This window comes from Cynocephalus volans, chromosome 1 (genome assembly GCF_027409185.1).
Source record: "Cynocephalus volans isolate mCynVol1 chromosome 1, mCynVol1.pri, whole genome shotgun sequence".
Taxonomy (NCBI): domain Eukaryota; kingdom Metazoa; phylum Chordata; class Mammalia; order Dermoptera; family Cynocephalidae; genus Cynocephalus; species Cynocephalus volans.
In genome coordinates, this window is record NC_084460.1 from 226,284,533 (window position 1) to 226,302,459 (window position 17,927).

The 17,927-nt window shown below is 38.1% G+C and overlaps 1 protein-coding gene across 1 annotated transcript in view; it reads left to right on the forward strand.

Annotated features, from left to right (window-relative positions):
* Positions 1-17,927, forward strand: part of GALNT5 (polypeptide N-acetylgalactosaminyltransferase 5) — a 51,510-nt gene that overhangs the window by 12,381 nt on the left and 21,202 nt on the right. Inside the window, exons 2-3 of the mRNA XM_063077091.1 lie at positions 5,584-5,750; positions 7,384-7,503. Coding sequence (XP_062933161.1) covers positions 5,584-5,750; positions 7,384-7,503 — 287 coding nt within the window. The remainder of the gene's footprint in view (positions 1-5,583; positions 5,751-7,383; positions 7,504-17,927) is intronic.

Consider the following 17,927-nt stretch of genomic DNA (forward strand, 5'->3'; position numbering starts at 1 on the left):
CTCTTCTTTTACTATTTAAGCTTTAAATTTAAGCTCCATTCCATCTCCATTTATTCATCCATTCATTCAATACATATTTATAAAATATTTATTTTGTACAACTGTGCTAGAAGCCTGTGGTACTGTAGTAAGCAAGGCAGACTTCCTCTGCCCTCAGGAAATTGTGAATGCCGAAAATAAGGAAATAAAATTGATAAATAAATGCTATGACAGAAACACAGGTGACTATGATGAAGAATAGTAGAATAGCTACATTTTGGTGGTCAGAGAAGGCTTTTCTGTGGAGGCAATATATAAGATAAGACCTAAACAGAAGAAGCCAGCCATGAAGGTGTAGGAAGGGTAGCAATAGTAAGTAGTAGATGTTAAGAGAAAAACAAAAGCTAGAAGTTTAATGTCCTTCAAGGAACTGAAAGAGGGCCACAGTGGATAGGTGGGGTGTGTGAGGGGAGAGTGGAATGACAAGCATTTGGAAAGATAGGCAGGGGGACTTCAGCTATGGTAAAGAATTTGGATTTTTTTTTTTTTTTTTTTTTACTTTGCCTCATAGGAATTGACTGAAGGATTTTAAACAAAAGAGTAGTATGGATGTGGCGAAGAGTGGAAATAGAGAATCCTGTTAGTAGACTCTAGCAATAATCCTGGGGGAAGGTGGTGGAAGCTCAAGAACTGGAGGTGGCACTGTGGAGGGCTAAAGAAGCTGGAGTGGAGATATATTTTGGCAATACAATGGACAGAAGTTGATAGATTGGTTTTACTTATGGTCAGGAAAGAGGGTCAAGTCTAGAACAGTGTCCATATTTCTGCAGCAAGGTGGGTGATGATGCCATTAATTAAGAGGGGAAATGCAGAGGAAATGGGTGGGCTATGTGGGGGAATGTCAAGATTTCCATTGCAGACACGTTTATTATGTGTAAGAAGCTGTGAGACACACAGTGGAGATGTCAGATAGCTGGGTGCATATATGAGTCTGGCATTCAGAGGAGATATCTGACTTGGATATAAATTTGGAAGATATTATCACACGTAAAACTGTGGGCATGGATGGGATCATACAGTGACATAGTACATAGAAGAAAACAAAGCCCAAGACCCAGCTCTGAGAATGGTCTGTTCATAGATTAAGAAGGGGAGGGGAAAGCTTAGAAGGAGACTGAAGCCAGTGATGGGTGAAAAACAGGAGAGTGCAGTGTCTCATGCGACTAAAAAATAAAGCAACAGGAGAGTGACTGAAGGAGGCTAGGCTTCTCAGCTGCATCAACTGCCCCTGTAAGGCTGACTAATTCAAGGAGACTTTGCTTCAATTGAAAATCCTATCAATCTTTGATTTTTTCAACCCTCAGCTCTATCTGTACCTGCCTCCAGACTCATAATGTGATTCTCTCCCTTTCTGCTCAGGAGAGAGAGGGGAAACGGGGATGATGAATTTGTCCTGCATCCTATGGGCTAGTCTCCTATTTTTTAACTTTTTACGTTTTCTTCCAAAGTAGTCTACAAAATTCTCCCCACTCCCTCATCTACCTTTTCGTCTTTAATTCATCATACTTCAGCCCCACCCCTTCCCTCCTTGAAGATCTTTGGTTCCATCACTCTGGTCTTTAATGTTCACCACCAGAGATTCTGAGAATTGGAGTCTTACTTTACAGATTTTTTTTTCTTTGTGGAAGAAATTTCAGAGTTTAAAACTTGTCTAGTTATAAAATTGTCCTTCAATTGTCGGAATTGTTGGAAATTATGCAATCAAATATGACAATTTTTATTTAATTCTTGGAAATCCGTCATTTCATATTTTTCTTCTCTTTTGGTATCCCCAAGTAACACTTTCATGGAGTTCAATGCATAAATTCCTAAACTTCAAAGATGTTCCAAATGAAGTTAAAAAAAAAAAAAAAAAGTATGACTACTTTAACAATTCTGTAAATTCAAAGTAAACCTACCTTTTGTTGGAAGGAAGGGAGGGCACCCACCCATTCAAAGAGATAATAGATGTGTCATTTCTCTGTCTCTCTCCCTCTCAGAAATATCATATTTCTTACTTTAACTTATTAAGCCATTGTGGCAGGCTGAAAGAAATGTTCCTCCCAAGATATATTTACCTCCTAATTCCCAGACCTGTGCCTATTATCTTACGTGGCAAAGAATGAATATTACTTTATGTGGCAAAATATGTGACTAAGTTAAGGATCTTGAGAGGAGGAACGTCTTCTGAATTACCTAGATAGGCCCTAAATGCCCTAAATTTAGGGCTGGGCAGGCCCTAAATCACACGCACCCTTATAAAAGAGAGCCAGACATGGTGTTCATACACAGAGACACAGAGGAGTCTGTGATGTGAAGACAGAGGAAGAGACTGGAGTGATGCTGCCACAAGTCAGGAAATGACAGCAGAAGCTGGAAAAGGCAGGAAGCAGAATCTCCCCAAGAGCTTCTACAGAGAGTGTGGCCCTATTGATACCTTGATTTTGGTCTTCTGGCCTCCAGAACTGTGAGAGAGAATGTTTCTGTTGTTTTAAGCCACCAAGTTTGTGGTAATTTGTATGGCAGCCACAGGAAATTAATACAGATTTTGGTATCAGGAAGTGGGGTGCTGCTGTAACAAATATCTAAAAATACGGAAGTGTTATTCAAGTAATATCTAATAAATTAAATAATGGATAGAAGCTCAAAGAATTTTCAGAAGCATGATAGAAAACACCTAGATTGTCTTCAAGAGCTTATTGGTAGAAATGTGGATATTATAGATGCAGGCTTAGAAGGCAGTAGAGAAGTCTGCTATCATCTTTGAGAGTACATATATTGTTGTAAACAGAATGTTGGTAAAAATAAGAACATTTTAAGTGCTTCTTGTGAAGGCCAAAAAGGAAATACAGAGCACATTACTGCGAACCAGAGAAAAGGTGATCATGTTACGTAGTGGCAGCAAGTTTGGCTAAATTGTGTCCTACAGTCACATGAAAATTAGCAACACTTGCAAGTGATAAACTTGGATATTTAGCTAAGGAGAGTACCAAGCAAAGTGTTGAAGGTGTGCCCTGGTATCTGCTTTCTGTTCATAGTAAAATGTGAGAGGAAAGAAATAAATTGAGGAAGTAACTGTTAAGCAGAATTTTGGGTAATGTCTTATAGCAGCCATCAGAAAGTAAAACAGCCTTTAAATAAAGTCAGGAATATCTCATAATATTCAGAAAATCCAATGCATTGATCCTTTGTGTAGAATAAGATTAGTTTAGGTAGCCTCCTATTTCATGGTAACATTAGGTACCTGGTCACTAGATCCAGATATCTGATCAAATTGTGTTATTTTTATGTTATATCACTTGAGAATTTAGAACATGTTCCTATCAGCACTCGTTTATTTTTTTAAGATTAGCTACAAATAATAGGAGAATAAATTAACTTTGTGTTAGAGCTCAAGTTCTCAAACTGGCATATTGACAACTTGTTAATCATTTTTTTGTTTGGGTTTTTTGTTTTTTGTTTGTTTGTTTGTTTGTGTATTTTTTAAGACACATATTCTCAAGCCCTATGCAAACCTTCCAAATTAATTTTCTGGTCTGATTAGATATGTATGTTTTCGTAAGGCTTTATTGGTTAGTATAACCTACTATTTTAAGGAACCACTGAAATTACAGAACTTAGCTGGATTTGTCTACCATTTCTTAAGTACCTGCTACATGTCATATATATACTTGGTGAGTTTTATATAATATTTATATTTAATCTTACAAGTGGATTTTTAATCTCTGCTTTGTAGTTGGCAAATTGAGGTTCAAAGAAGTTATATGGCTTCTCCAAGCCAGTAATTAGAGGAACTGATATTTGACCACATATCTGATACCAAAACCCATGTTCTTAGTACAGAAAAACCAGCATTGGAATGAAAACTATATTTGTTCACTTTCTCATATACATGCTTTTTAGGTGAATAATATGCGGTAAGCCACTTAACTCCTATAGCTTCAGTTTGCTCTGTTTAAAGAAATGTATAATATTATATGTCTCAAGCAGTTGTTGCTAAGATTAAGTTAAATTGTGTACATAATAGTATTTTGCCATCTATAAATAAAGTGCCATGCAAACTTGGTTTGTTTTACTATAGTTTTTACTCTTATCTATTTCTTATTTATGGAATAATCAAAGTGTAGCCATGTTATTTGGCAGAAGCACCAGCTCCACAAAATGCCACATCTACTGCCAGCTGCTCATATTCTTATGGACTTAAGACTTCCTGCATGTTTACTTCTGGAGCCAGATTAGAGTGGAGTTTGAGTCCCAGCTCTGTCATTTCCTAACAATATAGTCATGGACTAGTCTCTCTATGATTTCAGTTATTCATCTATAAAAAAGGAAAGAGATGCTGGTGGTTTGAGGTTTCAACTGAAATATGAAGAGTGATTATAATATGTATTTATGGGGCCGAGCCCGTGGCGCACTCGGGAGAGTGCGGCGCTGGGAGCGCAGCGACGCTCCCGCTGCGGGTTCGGATCCTATATAGGACTGGCCGGTGCACTCACTGGCTGAGTGCTGGTCACAAAAAAGACAAAAAAAAAAAATAATAATAATAATATATATTTATGACCATCATCATCGATTTTTTTTATATAACTAAAAATAGCTGTATTAGCAGGATGGTAAATACTCTTTGTGAGTTTCCACTGGGCACTGCTTTGTGAAGAGTAACACAGGCAGGAGATGGAAGAATGTCAGCAGTGAGGCAGTGTGAACTGCAGAGCCTGGAAAAAACTCAAGACCAGTTGCAACTTACCTACACTGACTCCCACAGTAGCCTTGTTCTCATTTCTATGCCCCCAAAATGATTTCTATGACAGCTACTCCTTGAGTCTCAGCAAGAAACCCCCATTCATATAGGGAAGCTGAAGAAAGTTTAATTATTTGGCATATATTATGCTATAAACACATTCACATGCAGAGTGGGAGAAAGAATATATCCTTTGTCACTTGGCAGATGGCCAAGTTGGAAGGGCAATCATAAACCACTTGGTAACTTTAAGTTAAAATGCTCTCCTTTAGTATATAATCTAATACTGATAACAGAAGCTACCATTTAGTGAATTCCTGTGTCAAGAACTGTGCTAGACATTTTATGTGCATTACCACTAGGCTATAAAACTCTATTAAGTACTATCACCTCATTTTTCATATAAGGAAACTGAGGCTCAGAGTGACTAAGGAAAGTATTAACAGTTAAAGATCTGAGAGATATTGGTGGTAGAATTCAAAATATTGTCTAATCACCTGTAAAGCCCATGTCCTTCCCACAGCAGAGTGATGCCACCACAGAAAGTTCTCATGTCTTTCATTGTAAGTTCCTTTACAGCAATTAACATTACTGGTTATTGTTCTTCTGCTCTTTTATTTTGCATGTACCCCTCACCAAGAAAAGGCACATGATAAAATCATATGATAGTCATTGATATATAAATGGATGATAGAGAGATAGATAAATGTCAGCATGTGTGTGTGTGTGTGTGTGTGTGTGCGCACAATTCCACTATGACTTTTAAAATGATCTTACAGATTTTGTTTAAATATCTCTTGTGCTCTGCTTATATTCTGGCCTAGGTGTGCAGAGCAGCTAGTTCACAATAACCTCCCAACCACCAGTGTCATCATGTGCTTTGTGGATGAAGTGTGGTCCACTCTCCTGAGGTCTGTTCATAGTGTCCTCAACCGCTCTCCTCCACATCTCATCAAGGAGATTCTGCTGGTGGATGACTTCAGCACCAAAGGTAAGAAAACCACTCAGGCTTCCTCCTGAAAAGTCAAAGTTTGGTATGAGACAATAGCAGTTTAGATGGCAAAATTGCAGCTTGACTTGATTGCACAAACATTTTAGAAATGCTAAATTGTTGTTCTATGCAGAGCCTTAGAGACATACATCTAAGCATCTATGGGATATTAAAAGTCATCCAGGACTCTATTCAGCTAGCTAGTCTCAGGCTTCCCCTCAGAGGAGCTGTCTGTGACTCCTACCATGGAGAAGAGATTTTCTAACTACAGCTCCTTGGAGATGGGCACTTTGAAGTGTCAGAGTCCAGAAGATGTTCTCTACAATTGCACAAATCCTTTTTATGGAATCTGATAAGTAAATGCCCCACAATTAATAGGATACCTTCTTGTAACTAGAATTAGAGTTATACTCTATGGAAAGCCAAGAAATGGAAGTCCTATGGCTTCTTCCTCAAGAGCAAGGCATACTATGTTCAGTTAAGTTTGGAGAAAACAAGTTGCCAGTGGTACCAGACACACATGGTTCCAACAGAGTTCAAAAGCAAAATCTACCATGGGCTTTAAGTTTGTTTTTGTTTATTACAGCAAAAAATCTCACTCTGGGTTGTCAAATAACTTGTGTATGTAGATGGTCTCACAGGTCCTCTGACTACACATTTTGAATTCCTAAAATGCAACCCATTTCAGAAATTTAGAAAATAGCAAAGAAATGGCAACATTAACCAAACAGCTTAGCCTTGGTCTGTGACCACTGTGATATGAGCCAGTTTCTTTAGCCTCAGAATTCCTATCATAATCCCACCAAGCTCAAGAAGCAGTGAGATGCCAGAGGAAAGAAAACTGGTTGAAAAATTTAAGAAGTGGCCTTAAAAGCATAAACAGAAATAGTATTCAATTACTAAGCATATAAAAGTCCCTTTATGCAGGGCAGATCCAGATTTTGTGGGACCTGAAGCTTATGCACTTTGCAGGGTCCTCTCTAAGAAAAAGAACACAAAATTAGTAGGAAAGTGAGCAGCAAAAGTATTTCTGGAAGCCGTTCCTACCTGGGATAGCTGTCAATAGCTTAATTATACACAGAAGTGACTGTAAACCACATAAGTATACCCTGTAAAAGCCCCAGAATGTTCCTTTAGCTGGATCCCTCTATAGCCATTGAAAAAGAGAGGAAAGGTATTTAGAGGAGATGTTAAAGAAGGAAATGATCATGATCTTAACCAACTACAGTTACACTAGCTTTCTTTTGCAAATTTTACAATTTGCACACACTGCTTAGCCTCTCCCCTGGGTGTTGGAGGAGGTCTTTGCAAGGGGTGGGGGTTGGGGAGGCATTGTGCAGAAGTCTAAGCTTCATTTCTTTTAAGGTAAATCTGCCCCTGCCTTGACAAATACTCAGAAAAGATGAGCCTTCCAATTTTGTAACAATGAAAAGAAGGATTTGGGGTTTGAAAAATCAGACAGCTTAGAATATTGAATCCAAATATAATCCTTTCAATAAAAAGGCCCGCTGAATAAATTTAGTGGCCATAGTAATGCCGTTAGAATTTGACACAGGGGTTGGGGAGGGACTTCTGCTACTATCCAGAGCTAGTTAATTAAAGTATTTCCCTGTTTATCCTTACTCTGATATAGACTATCTAAAAGATAATTTGGATAAATACATGTCTCAGTTTCCAAAAGTTCGGATTCTTCACCTCAAAGAGAGACACGGCTTAATAAGAGCCAGGCTGGCAGGAGCACAGAACGCAACAGGTAAGATGCTACTCATGTTTTGTTTTGGTTGCATTTTCATTTTAATTTAAAATGTTTTTCAAACAAAAACAAATTTGAGAAAATAGTACAGTAAACACCCATCTATCCATCACTTAATTCCATCAGTGTTTAACCTTTTGCAATATGTGCCTTGTCACACCCATACACGGACACGTTTATATGCCCACATTTGTTTTCTGAATCTGAAATTTACAGACATCATGACACTGCACTCCTAAGTACTTCAGCAGGCATCTCTGTAGTTGGTTAACAACTTTCGTATCTAAATATCACCTAATATATGCTCTTTTTGAATGTTCTCATTGCTCCCCACATGTTGTGTGTGTGTGAGTGTTTTTAAATTCAGTATCTAATTTGCACTACATTTGATTTGGTCTCCTTAGTCTCTCAATCTAGAATAGTCAACTCCACACACTTTGTTTACATGCTACAGTGATTGGGGGGGGGGGGGTTTGTTGTTGTTTCTGTTCATTTTTGGAGAGTGCAGGCTATATGTTTGGTACAACTGACTGTGTTCTGAAATTTTCTGTTTCTCATGTTTCCTATGGGATAAATGTTTTTAGCATGAATACTACATAGAATTCTACTGCATAGGTGATAGGAATTGTGTTCTTCTTATTACTTTGTATCAAGAGGCACATAGTGTCAGGTTGCCCATCTGTTGATGATATTAACTTTGAGAACTTGGTTAAAATGTTGACAGCTAGATCTTTCCTTTGGGAGTAAGAAGTAACTTTGGGGGTGGTATTTTGATCCATGATAATATTTTGTTTCCTCACAACACTTCACCCAATGACTTAGCATTCATTGATGATCTTTGCTTGAATCAATTATTACACTGGGGGCTACAAAAAAGTTTTTCTGAAATTCCTTCTTTTTTTAGCTGGCATTCATTTGTAATGAAGAACTATCTCTATCTCCCTCTTTCTTCCCTTCCCCTCGTCCCCTTTCATCCCCCATTACTATGGATTTGTGGCTTTAAAATTTAATGAGTATATGAGTATTATCACCATTATTCTTTTTGGTGCTCAAATTGTCCCAGATTTTACCACTAGGAGCCCCTTCAAGCCTGTGCCTTTTTGACGTGACCCCATCAGTACTTGATAACTTCACAATCTTTTAATTCTTAAATACTCACCCCTCTCTTCCATGACCTTTGTCTGTTCTTTCTATAGCACTTTATGTCTTCCCAAAGAGTAATATGCCTTCTTTTCCTCTCCTCTTTTTAGTGTGCGGGCATTGGTGAGTAAATGGGAGGAGGTAGATCTTTTCTGTCTATGAGTATACTAAAAATAACATCAAATATTTGGATTAATTTTTACATTTTTTTCTATGGAAGGATCTGTGCTCTGTAATAATAGTTGACCCTATATACCAGGTACCATTCTAAACACATTCTATGCTAACTGATTTACTCCTTGCAATGCACTTTACAGATGAGAACATAGAGGCTCAGTGAAGTTATAACTTTCCTGAATTCCCTCAGCTAGTCAGTGGTAAAGCCGGCATTGGCATCCAAACACCCTGGCTTCAAAGTCTGCCCTCTTATCTGCTACACTTTGCTGCCCTAGACATTTAGCCACCACTCTGCCGCTGCTAGCCCTGGTATTGCAGAACTCCACCAGCTTACACTGAAGCATGTTCGGATGGTGAGTTATCGGCTCACCTGTGTTTTGCTTCCTTGTAACTAGACCCCAGCTTTGAAGCTCTTCTTATCTCATTGGTTTGCTAACAAATTTCTTCTCTTTGTAATGAAAATTTAAAGTGAGCAACAAAAACATCAAACCAAAATTAACATTGCAGTGACAGCTACGATTCTTAATGAGAGACTGCATTTGGAAAAATTAAATGGCACTCCACGCTTAAGTTCCTTTGGAAAGTAATTATCTACCAATAAAGCAAAAATAGGAGTCAAGAAATATTTCAAATAGGTAACTTTTGAGCTGAGAGCTGGGTGTAAAATAAGAGGGGTCTTCAAAACGTTCATGGGATGATATGTGTTATCTTCCAATTCCAATAACTTTTTGAAGTACCCTCATATTCCCAGGCAAATGGAACAAGAAGTGCAAATGTCCTAATGCAAAAATGAACTTGGCATATTCAAGGTAAAAAAAGAAGTCCATTATGTCTGATGGGTACTGACCATGGGGGAAGAGTAGTAGAAGAATCATTTGTGAAGAAAGGCAAAAGCAGGCTTTCATAAAGGAGTGTAGGCATTATTCTTGATATAATATGAAGCCAGTCAGGGCCATTAAACAGGAGAGTAAAAATGTCTGATTGATATTTTGAAAGCTCGGATGTCTCGTTAGCTCACTTGGTTAGTGCTGATAACACCAAGGTCAAAGGTTTGGATTCCTGTACCAGCCAGCTGCGTGTGTGTGTGTGTGTGTGTGTGTGTGTGTGTGTAAGGTCACCCTGGCCACTCTGTGGAGAGTGGATATTAGGGAGTGAGAGAGGAAGTAGGGAGGCTATTTAGAAATCTAATATAGTTGTCCAGGAACCAGGCAGGTACCAGGGCAGACGGAAGAAGTTGTCAGATTCATAACTGTGGACATGAAGCTTATAGGACTTGCCATCAAGATATGAAGAGAGTAAGAATGGGAGAAATCGAAAACAAACCCTAGGATTGGAATCTGAACAACTCAGTGCGTGGTGGGGCCATAGTCAGAGGAGCAGGTTTGGAATCACAATTGAGTTCAGATTTTGTCCATGTAAGTTTGAGATGAAAATTAGACATTCACATGCAGAAAGTTGATGAATACAGAACTGAAAACGTGTTGCTTAAAAAAAAATTTTCTCTTCCTGTACAATGCACAAAATATGCTAGTAATGACCTCCAGAATATTCTAAACCATTAGACAACATGGGGGGTTGTCTCCAGATGGGGTGTAATGAACTTGATTAAAAGTAGTTGCAACTGCTCACTCAAGGGCTTGCAGTTTATTTCAACAAAATAATTTCTTTAACAAATCCAAATGTAAAATTTTAAATTTATTTCTCAGTCATTCATTAATACCCTTGAGAACATTAGTTCAGTTTTAGTGCAGAAATATTCAAACTATTTTAATGAGGACTCATGTTAAGATACAAGTTTTCACAACCCAGTACATATGTAATTACACATAGAACTACAATAGACATTTTGTCAAATAACATGTGCAGTGGATTCTAATATCTTTTCTATATTATTTATTCTTTAGTTTCTGGCCAATTTCATTAAACTGGTTTAATGATTCACTAAGGGGTGACAACTCTCAGTTTAAAAAACGCCAGTTAGGTGTATCTTAATTGCTTGCCACTACCTAATAGAGAGATGCTTCTCAAACTCTCTGAAAAGGATTTTTTTTTCTTAATTTCCAATTTTCTGTGATTCTACCCCTTCATAAATTATAATACAAATAAATTACCTAAAAGAGAAATAAAAAAATAGATACATAACAGATACATTTTTATTACATGTAGCATATATATGCATATGGCATATGTATATACATATAAATAAAAGCCGTAAATAAATAATAATTTCATAAACCCTATGGAAAATTGCTATAAAGCTTTAAAAAATTTCTGTTCCTATCTCGCTATAGATGGCAGGGTCTGTGGCCCACGCTTTTAGCAGCATTAGTCGGGGGTTGATAACAGTTTAGAAAGAAGCAGAAAGGTGTGTCTAGATGGGATTAGCAACAGCCTTGCCTAAGCATACATCATTCACCCTGAAGTCCACCTGACTTCTATGGGGAATTTAGAGGGATTCAGAATCCTATTTTAGCATTAGCCGAGAATGTAATTCACCAAGCTGGCTGGTGAGTCCTCTCAAACTCTCCTGTGCATTTCCAGCCCTCACAAGCAGAGATCGGCAGGAGACTGCTAAGGGCAGGAAGAGATCAGCAAAGACACCAGGCAGAAATGTTCTCTAGAATGTTTTAGCCAAGCCAACAGACTGAAGATAAGAATCTGAGTCCAGAATTTAAATCTGACAGGCCTTGACAGATATTGTTCCCTAAAGACTTATCCTTTAGTATTCAAATAAAAGGGAGGCAACAGACAAAGAGATGGGCAAGTCTGAAATCCAAGAGCACGCAGAAATAGAGGTCAAGTGGCCCATTGTGATCCCAGGGTACTATCAGCGTCTGTGAACTTCTGAAAGAGTCATCTACAAAATATTAAGGGGCCAAAAAGTAAGCTCTCTTACCATGAGCAATGTCCACTATGCATGCAGGTTTCTGGGTATGTTAGGTTCTTCATCTGAATCTGACTCAGACAAAAAGATCAGGTCCAATTAGTTGCTTGCTGTTAATGAGGAGATTGAAAAGACCAAGTAGGATTTCAAAATTTGATGAGTAGGCCAGGGGCTATGGATCTCTAAAAATCATTCACTATATGAAAGCATGCATCGGGCAGGTTCACTACTGAGTATTGAAGTAAAGATCAAATTCTGATTTCCTTCATGACATGGTATTTAGCAAAATTCTTGACATTACTATGAGCTTTCCAAAGACTCAGTGGCTAATTTTAAGTAACTGGACAACAAGTGACATCTAACTCCTGGACAACTCCAAGGCCTCTTGAAAAGCAGCGGTGGACATTTTTTTGTAAATTTCTACAATTTGTTTCTGCTGTAGGTAAAACAAGTGGTTTTCTTAGCATCATTTACAAGTCATTGTGTAAAATTAAAATGCAAGCCAGGTCCACATCCCTCAAGGAATCCTAAACATAACACTCTAGCACTCCGTGGTGCTGGCAGCAATATACCATGCTGATTGAATAAATATAAGTGGGAGTCAATATTCAACAAAGAGCCAAAGCTGTTTGGCACACTGAGCAGCTTCAAGCTGACCGAAAAAATTAAACAAACAAACAAACAAAAGTTACAATTAAACCCATCTGCAAACTGTTGCTTTGCCTCCCACGGACTTGTCACCCTTTTCTCCTGGGTGACAGAGCCGCCAAAGATTACTCAAAGCCCATCTCTTCTGAGCAGTCAGATGCCCCAGAAAGGGGTTAATATCCCATAACCCTCAAGCATGAGGCATTTCTTCCATTTGGAAAATTAACCACAAATTGGGGTTCTCTTCCTGCATTTATTCTCCAGACCAGCAAGTTATAGGAAGAGACATCAGTGGGGTTTTGCTAAGCACCATTTAACAAGTTTTATCAATAGAAGCTGGTAACATGCAATTTAGTCGATCCACTAACAAAAGCTTGATCTAGCAAACATTCCTTCTCCCTCCAGCAGCTTTTTAGTAACTTTCCATATCAATTTAGTGACCTGTCTGTCTTTGAACCAGCAGCCTTGCTGTGTTATGATTCTTATCTTACAACACAGACTAAATAGCCTGTGGAAAATTTCCTGTTTTTTGTAAGGTCAATATTTGAAACCACAACACTTTGGAAAACCAGGCCCTGTGAAGTACATTTGCTTTATGAATCCTCTACAGCAAACAATCCAGTGTTACTGGGATCTACTCTTAGGAAACATAAAATCCTGCCAGGTTACAATCCAGATTGGGTTAATTATCCTGAGCTTGAGCTTAAACATTATTTGAAAAAATAGGACATAACATTAACCATTTATTAAGAATTTAGGTATCAGGTAGATCTTAGAAATATCCCCATAAAATAAAATCAAAGTTAAGTAACATAGGAAAAGCAGAGTTGGGAAGTTGCATGTAACTTCTATCCTATGCTTGTTTCACTGTGCCTCTCAGCCTCTCATGATCAGGAATAGTGTGTACAATATCCATGGATAATATCCACCACAATTAGAAATCCCACCAAGAGTCAGCTACACAGAGATCTTCCTGTTTTCTTACCTAACACACTACTAACATCTTATTTTAAAATAGGATGTCTGAAAGTAGAGCAATGGCATTCATGCATTGAAGGATTCTCCTCTTTCCCCAAATAAATCAGTATAAAATTCCATACTGTGTTTTGGGCAGATGCTGCTTCCCTCAGGTCCTGGCAACAGTCGATGAGAATCTTTGTGAGGATCTGGGCCAGGTGGGAAGTTTATGTGGGTTTGGGGACCCATCCTGCTGCCCCTGGGGGCAGAGGAAGTTGATTCAGGACCCTTTGGCCTTTTAAACCTGCTATGGGGATAAGGATAGGTGGTGTGGTAGATACTGCTCTTTCAACTCTGAGTCTGAATGGACCATGAGCAGGAATGGTGAGAGAAAGGAGACTGTCTTTAGCACATTCTATACCAGTAGCCAAATAGGCCTTTGCAGACCATGCATACGTGCCCTACACACCTAGATGACCCTGTGAGCCTTCCTGCAACAGGGGAGAGGGCTGTGCAAGAGAATACCTTTAGGGGACAATGATCTTTTACTATCAAACAAGATAAAATGCCCTGAAAATAGGACTCCCCCAGCATGATCAGGATATACAAGTGCTATCTCCAAGAGTAGGAGACTTCAGGGAGGGGCTTCTGCCAAGCACAGCTGGTTCTGTCTAGAGAGACCTCTCAAGAACACTCCCCACCAAGACCTTGGCTAAGGTCAGACCCTTTACCATCATGCAAAAAAATTCCATTGCTGACCAGGCAATTAATGTGATACTGAGTTCTGTTAACTGAGAAGTAGTTTACAGTGACCATCAAGATGGTGGAATATATGGTCCCCAATGTCACTCTGTCCCACAATGGAAAAATTTACAACTATTAAAAAGCAAAGACTGCCAACCTGGAACCTCTAGGGTTCAGGGGAAGAAGAGGAGAAACCCACAAAATTCGTGAAGGTGGGAGAAGCTGTGGCAAGAGGAAGAAGAAACAGCTCTAACAGTTTCAAGCCCCGGCCACTTCAGGGCTGGTCCTGTGAGAGGTAGGAAGAAGCTGCAGCACATGGTGCAGAAGCCAGCAAAAGCTGCAGCTAAGGCCTTTGCATGAAGCTGCCTGGAATCTGCAGGGGAGAAGAGGGCCTCAGAATGTACCGTGCCAGCCCTCAGGCTAGGAAGACCACTGGGAGGGTACTGTGGACCCACATAGCAGCAAGGGCCACAGCTGACCAAAGGAACCACCCAGAGGCCAGTAAGCCATCACAAGGGACCTGCACAAGGCCCACCCCATGGGAAGCATTTGGAATGCAGAAGGAAGGCTGGCCCTCCAGGAGAACATTAGGGTGCAGTGTGGGCAGTGATCTTCCTTCTGATCTGCCTTCTGATCTGCACAGGCCCACTCAGTGGAGAGTGGTCAGGGAGATAAAATGGCAGGGGGCACAGTTTGCTGTAAAGACTCAGTCCCAGGGCAGAATTTCCACATAGATCAGGTGTTTCTGACCTCACAAGACCTGGAAATGATTAAAAGGCCAACAATTAAAATCTGGTCTGAACAAAAAAGCCTTTCCCAAAGAATCAGCTGCAAAACAGCAGTTTAGCAGAACCATAGAACTCAAGTTCTGGTTCCCACAGGAAATTCCCCCATTTTTGGAATTAAGCAAAACCACAGCCAGTGACAAAGCTCTAATATTAACCAGTAAATGTCTAATGCCACCAAAGAACACCTATAAAACCTAGAAGAGGCATCAGTCTCCTCAAATTCCCAGGCAGTTATATAAAGACACAAAGATTGAGAAAGAACAGAGAAATAAGTTACCAACAAATGAAGCACCAGCAATAGACCCAGAGAAACAGAGGATTTATGAAATGTGTGACAGAGAATTCAGAATAACCCTCTTAAGGATGTTCAAGGAGTCAGAAGAAAATACAGATAAAAAATTATATGATATCTAGAAAACAATCCAGGAGAAGAGTAAGAATCTTGACAAAGGAATTGAATCAATTTTTAAAAAATAGAAATTCTAGAAATAAAAAATACACTATCTAAACTGAAAAACTCAATAGAAAGCTCTAACAGTAGACTTTAACAGAAGAAAGAATTAATGTGCTTGAAGACAGAACATATGAAATTACCAGATCAGAGAAGCAAAAGGAAAAATGAATAAGAAAAAATGAAACAGAAATACAGCAAGTATGGGACTCTCTCAAGTGAAATAGCCTTTGCATAATTGCATATCTGAAGGAGAAAAAAGGAAGAGATATAGAAAGCATATTCAAGAAAATAATGGCTGAAACTTTCGCAACTATGGAGAAAGATGACAGCATCCAGGTACAGGAAAATCTGAGGTCACCAATCAAATTCAATCTAAGGAGGAATACCCCAAGGTACACCATAATCAAATTATCAAAAACCAAAGACAAAGAAAGAATACTGAAAGTAGCAAGAGAAAGGAAATACATAACATTCAGTGGAGCCTCAATACATCTATCAGTGGATTTCTCAGTAGAACCCTGCAGGCCAGAAGGGAATGGGATGACATATTCAGGGTGCTGAAGGGAAAAGACCAGCAGCCAATAATTCTGTATCCAGCAAAACTAGCCTTCAAATATGAAAGAGAAATAAAGTCTTTCCTAGACAGACAAAAGCTAAGAGAATTTATCAATGCTAGATCTGCATTATGAGAAATGCTAAAGGAAGTTCTTTAATCTGAAAAAAAGACAACACTAAGGAACAGCAAGAAAAAACTTGAAGGTACATAATTTTTTAGTAAAATAAATTCACAGAAAACCTCAGAATGCTCCAATGTCATAAGGGTGAAGAATAAACCACTTACATCCTTAGTATGAAGAATAAAGAACACCAACATATACAATGACCATATAAGAGATATGTCATATTAAAAGATGTAACTTGAAACAACAAATTGTCAAAAAGTGTGTGGGGGGGATGATGCCAAAGTGTAGAGTTGGTTTTGTTTTGTTTTGTTTTTTCTTAGATATCAATGTAAAGTTATTATTAGTCTTAAATAATCTGTTATAACTTTAGCATGTTCTATTATAAACCTCATGGTAACCATAATACAAAAACGTATAAGACATACTAAAAATAAATAGCAAGAAATCAAAATACACTGCTAGAAAAAACCACTCAATCACAAAGGAAGACAATGAGATTGGAAAAAAAGAAAAAAAGTATCAATAAAACAACCAGAAAAAAAAAATGGCAGTAACAAGTCCCTAGATATCAATAATAACTCTAAATGTTGACTGAGTAAATGTGCCAATTAAATGACACAGAGTGGCTCAATGGATTATAAAACAAGAAACAACAGTATGCTGCCTACAAGAAACTCATTTCACCTATATAAAACACATGCCATCTGAAAGTGAAGGGATGGAAAAAAGATACTTTATGGAAATGGGAACTAGAAGAGCAGAAGTAGCTCTGCTTGTATCAGATAAAATAGACTTCAAGAAAGGAAATTTTAAAAAGATAAGAAAGGCCATTAAATAATGATAAGGGGACCAATTCAACAAGAGAATTTAACAATTCTATATGTATATGGGCCCAACTCTGGAGCACCCAGTTACATAAAGGAATTACTATTAGACCTAATGGAAGAAAAAGACTGCAATGCAATAATAGCTGGGGACTTTAATGTCCCACTTTGAGCAGAGGACAGATTATCCAGACAGAAAATAAACTAGGAAACATCAAAAGTAATCTCTACTCTAGGCCAATTGGATGTAACAGACATATATAGAGCATTTTATCCAACTGCTGCATAATGCACATTCTTCTCAGTAGCATATGGAAAATTGTCGAGAACAGGCTATATGTCAGGTCACAAGATAAGTCTCAACAAATTTTTAAAAGTTGAAATGATATCAGCTACTTTGTCTGACCACAATGGAATGAAACTAGAAATCAGCAACAAAGGAGATACTAAAAACCACACAAATGCATGGAAATTAAACAACATGCTCCTGAACGATGAATAGGTCAAAGAGTAAATCAAAAAGGAAATCTTAAAAATTTTTGAGACAAATGAAAATGAAAACATAACTGGAACCTATGGGATACAGCAAAAGCAGTTCTAAGAGGGAAATTTATAGTAATAAATGCCTACATCAAAAAAGAAGAAATACTTCAAATAAACAACCCAACATTACACCTGAAGAAGCTGGAAAAACAAGAACAAACCAAACCCAAAATCGGGAGAAGGAGAGAAATAAAATCAGAGCAGAAATAAACCAATTAGAGATTTTAAGAAATACAAAAGATGGATAAAACAAAGAGATTTTTTTTTCAAAAAGTTAAGCAAAATCAATAAACTGCTAGCTAGACTAATGAAGAAAAAAAGAGAGAAGACTCATAGAAATAAAATCAGTAATGAAAAAAGGAGACATTACTAATGATAACAGAAATACAAAGGATCATAAGAGACTACTATAAACAACTTATGTGAACAAACTGGAAAACCTAGAAGAAATGCATAAATTCCTGGACACATACACATTGAACCATGAAGAACCAGAAAATTTAAACAGACCAATAACAAGTAATGAGATTGAAGAAGTAATAAAAAGTCTCCCAACAAGAAAACTCCAGGACCAGATGGCTT